The 4,677-nt window shown below is 38.5% G+C and overlaps 1 protein-coding gene across 1 annotated transcript; it reads right to left on the reverse strand.

The window, feature by feature from the left end:
* Positions 1 to 3,780: 3,780 nt before the first annotated feature.
* LOC114265064 (uncharacterized) lies at positions 3,781 to 4,374 on the reverse strand. Its single transcript, XM_028205798.2, has one exon. The coding sequence runs from the start codon at positions 4,372 to 4,374 to the stop codon at positions 3,781 to 3,783; it is 594 nt and encodes a 197-aa protein (XP_028061599.2).
* Between the last annotated feature and the right edge of the window lie 303 nt (positions 4,375 to 4,677).

Genomic DNA, 4,677 nt, shown 5'->3' on the forward strand with positions numbered 1-4,677 from the left:
ATGCAACCTAAACATGCAAGCTAAGCATGCAACATGAGCATGTGAACATGCAATATGCAATAGGCATACAACCTAAACATGTGGACGTGTATAGCATGCAACAACATGCAACATGAAACAAGCATGCAGCAACATGGTAAAATGGACTTACACTATACATGGGTAGCTCTCAAGCATGCCAAAATTAGTGGCCAACCATGATGAAAACTAGGCACCAAAATGCACACAAGCATGCACAATGCAAGGGCTCAAGCCTAAGGCATAAAACTCAACTCTCCAAGAGCATGGCAAAGATGAAACAATGAACACAATGGAATATATTCCAGCTCTAAAATAGCATACAAAATGACTCCGAAATGATGCAACAACTCACACGAAGCATGTTGGATGTCTTAAGCATTGAAACTAGTGAAGTGTGTTACACTATAGGTATGCAAAGCAAGCATCATTCGACCATGGGGCCTTAAAACAAGAGCTAAGGCAGTCCAAATCATTAACAAAATCAGTTTAAAACATGGCCAAAATATGCTAGCATCAAGGGTCAAAACAACTTGCAATGTGAGCTAGTAAGCATGGTTTACACTACAAGCATGTGAAGCAAATGAGGGACCACCAAACCAGCCAAAAACAGTTTGAAGGCATGCCAAAATAAGCCCAAAAAGCCACTGAAACATAGTCAACACATGCTAGAATGGGGTGCTCCTCTGATAAGCCAAAAAGGAAGTTACTTTACACATGCAAGAGGCAAACAAAAATGGACCAAGCCAACTATGAAAAGAGTCTATGCAAGTCCAAAAAGTCAACAAAAAGGGCTTGAACTAAGCCTCCAAATGATCTAAACATAAGCCCCTTTGTAAGGCCAAAAATGCCAACAAACAAGACAACAGGGGAGAGGGTCACCCCTCTCTGATTTAGGCCCTCAAAACAGCAAGCCTACCACTGAAAATCCACTAGATTTCAGTGGCTAGGAGGCCAAGCAAAGACTAATACAAAGGCTTCAAGGTGTGGCACAAAACAAGGCCGAAACAAGCATGCAAGAGGATAGACGATCCCCAACAGTCAAATGATCTTAAACAAACACCAAAAGGGCCTCAAAACAAGACTTTTTTCAGTTTATGACAAAGCTCAAATATGCTTGCAAGTATGGCTAAGATATGGATCAAAATAAAGCCTTAAAAGGGAGATGAAGCATACAAGGGGGTAGATGACCTCTAACAGAAAAATGTCCTTAAAAAGACTTCAAGAGGAGCTCAAAATAAGACCTTTTACAGTTTATGACAAAGCTCGAAAATGCTTGCAAGTATGGCTAAGCTATGAAGCAAGATAAGCCTTAAAAAGGGAGATAAGTGTGTTACCCTTGTAGCCAAGAACTCCAGCAGCCTTTGGTCCCAAAAACTAGTCCCTTAGCCTCTGAAAACAAGCTCCAAGATGCTTGGATGGATGATGGAGAGGTTAGGTTATGAGGTGTAGGGTAATGGAGCCAAGAACCTTACACTTTGAAGCTAAAATGGAGGAGATATAGAGAGACAAAGAGGGATATATGTGTATATGCCCTAACCAAGTTCTGAACCTGGTATAAGGAGAGGGGAGCCTTCCTTTATAGAGTCAACGGACTAAAGCTTCTCTTAGAAGCTTCAAACCAAGAGCAAAGATCCTCCATACATGTGTATGGAGGATCCAGTCTGTGCCCTCCAGCTGGCACAACTGGCATCCATTCAATCTGTAGAATACATCGGAAGGTCGTCGACCAGAAAAAATGGTCGGTTGAATACTATAAATGGTTGGCCTGCTACTTATTTGGTCGGTCGACTATTTGTTCTGGTCGGTTGGCACATTGTTTGGTCGGCTGGCAGGAAAAATCTATTCTGCAAGTCCAACTTCAAATGGGCATAATTCCTTCATATGAACTCCTTTTTAGGTCATTCTTGTGTCCAAATTGGAGCCCCAGAAGTAAGCTTTCCAATGGAACCAACCTTGCATAAAAATTCTAACTATGAAAAAAGTTATTCTTGTTTTGGTGAAGGTTGCTCAGTTTCGGTCCAATCGGGATGATGCCCAACTTCAACCAATCATATCTCCCCCATCCGGACTCGGCTTTAAGAGATTCTTGAATGGACAATAAAGCCCCAGAATTCTTCTTTCCAACGGTGGTAGCCTCATAGCTTAACTTCAAGTGGATAGACAGATAAGTCTGATTTAGCGAGGACCGCTCGACTCTCTCTTAGCGGTTCATACCCAACTTCTTCCTCAGCTAGGTTTCTTCTCTCTTCTCCTCTTTTCTTCAACTCCAAACCCCCGAACAAGGTGTTTTGAAATATTTTTCAAAGATTTCATCTCTCTTTCATTCATTTCCACTTTGTCCTTCCTCGGTTTATTGAAAAGCGCATCATTTGACAAAATGTGGGCCTCAGAACATTGTAGAAACTTTGTTTCATAAATATTTTGAAAGAGAGGGTTTTAAGGTCTAAAAACCATTCAAAATAGCTTTGGTCCAAAATGGGGTGTGAAGTTGAGATTTGTCTCTCTCCTTGTCGAAGAAACTGAACCTTTCCCCTGCACACCTTTCTCCACCAAGTAAACCATTAGTGGTGCCCAAGTCTTAAAGGCGGTCAAAAATGGGGTGTCTACAGTAGGTAAGGATGGAGTCACCGTTTTCTTCGCTGGAGGAGGAGAGTTTCCAGAGTGAGAAGGAAATTGTGTAAGAGTTGCAGTGTGGGAATAATATGTTGAGAGAGATTGCCTTGTTTAGCAACCTTCAATTTTAGTCAAAAAATTACTATAAATTATTAAATTATTCTTTTTAATTTTTTGCAATATTTTTTTAAAAAATTAAAAAATTACTAAAATAATTTATTTCTAAACGTCACCTTTAAGGCTCATAACTTTGCTGTTGTGACACACAATCATTGGTTGTTTGTAAATTCAACATTCACGAGACAGACGTTTATAATCTCATAAGAAAATATACAAGGCTTTTGGGTATGCAAGTTTATGTACTCCCTCCGTCCCAAAATATTAGTCCCTTATTTCATTTTTCATTGTCCTAAAATATTAGTCCCTTTTTAAAAATCAAGTACAAAAGTGACATGAATTTCCCGTTTTGCCCTTCTTTTAAATTCATTACTACTAAGATACACAAAAAATACATAATTATGACAATTGATATTTAAAAAAAAAAAACAAATTTACTGTACTAATGTATTTCATTACATTTCAAAAGGAATACATACATCAAAAGGGAGCAAAAACAACCAAAAAAAAGTGCTGATACATGGAGTTTCAATTCTCACCACCACTGCCATTTACATTTAGCTTTGGAAACTCACAAATGATTTCTTCAACAGCAACACCATCAAAGAAGCATTTAGTTAAGTGACAAAATTCACCAACAAAAATTGTTCTCTATCAACAGAGTTCTTAACCAAGGAATTCACCCAAAAAATTCTGAAGCCTTGTAGAGTTAGACCCCTGAAAAAAAAAAAAAGGATAGTGAAAGAAAACTTAATCTTTCATGCTACATATAGACAAACAAAAAGCAGAGAGAGAGACCCAAAAACTTACCTGGACTTGAATGGAGATGGGCCAAAGTATTTTCAACAACATGAGGTTCACATTGAATTTGGCAAGGCAAAGTACCATCTCTCATCAGTTTTCTCTTTGCCATATGTGGCAATTTGTAATTGTTCCCACCATTGATTTACATCACCTCTAGCATACATGCTTGCAAGTTTACAAATACATGATCAAGAGTTTCCCGTGATAATTCTTCGAATGATTTTTCTACGGCATAAACCAATTCATCAATATTTGTGGGTGCTTCTTGATATTGCAAAGATTGAATCGCTCTAAATATTCGAGGTCCAAAACATTCATATCCGGGCTGTTTGGGGGTTGATACGATAAACGAATATCAAAACCTTCTCTACTTGCAGCTTCAAGAAATTCAACATAAAATGGATCAACATGTGGTCTTGCATTATCTTGTTGAATGAATATAGTGTTCATTGCACTGGAACATGGCCATTTAGATCGAATTGCAGGTAGAACCTTCTCAATCAAACATGCACGAATAACATCTTTTGTTACCGATACAATTGCCTTTGTTTCAAGTGTACCAGCTGCACGATTCTTACTGTTCTTTTTAGCTGGTTCCTTGTATGTGAATGGCCAAATTTCAATTTTACCTGAAAATTCTTCATTTTTATTTTCATCAAACCGTGGCCGAGCAACTGCTACAAGGAACATTACCTTTGTAATGAAACGTTTACTTTTACAACAACGATGTGGTTCTTCTTCTTCAGGAAGAAGGTAATACCTCTCTGCTTCTTTGGAGATGTAAAACCACTTCTCATCAATGTGCACATAGTCATACATGGATTCGAACATTGGCTGGCCTTGAAGACTATTAGGCTTAAGCATTGAAAGACAAAATCGGAGTCTCGCTCTCTTATTTTCTTTAGATAGATACGGTTTCAACGCATTTGAGTGCGGCCTAATTTTGCCTTCTTTAATTCTCCTATGAACTGTTGATTTTGGAAGATTCAATGCCTTTGACAATGAGCGGATATTGGTTCGACGACGAAGAGGAATTTCAATGACTTTCCCAAAGTTGAGTTGAACTCACTTGCGGCCAGAATTTGTTAATTTGCTAGATACATTGACCATTAACCCATTTTC

The sequence above is a fragment of the Camellia sinensis genome, chromosome 11 (assembly GCF_055761805.1).
Source record: "Camellia sinensis isolate YWXY chromosome 11, ASM5576180v1, whole genome shotgun sequence".
Lineage (NCBI taxonomy): Eukaryota > Viridiplantae > Streptophyta > Magnoliopsida > Ericales > Theaceae > Camellia > Camellia sinensis.

What these genes read in the sequence shown, in the direction of transcription:
- LOC114265064 (XM_028205798.2), bottom strand. Translation starts at nt 4,374, where the DNA reads ATGTATGACTATGTGCACATTGATGAGAAGTGGTTTTACATCTCCAAA.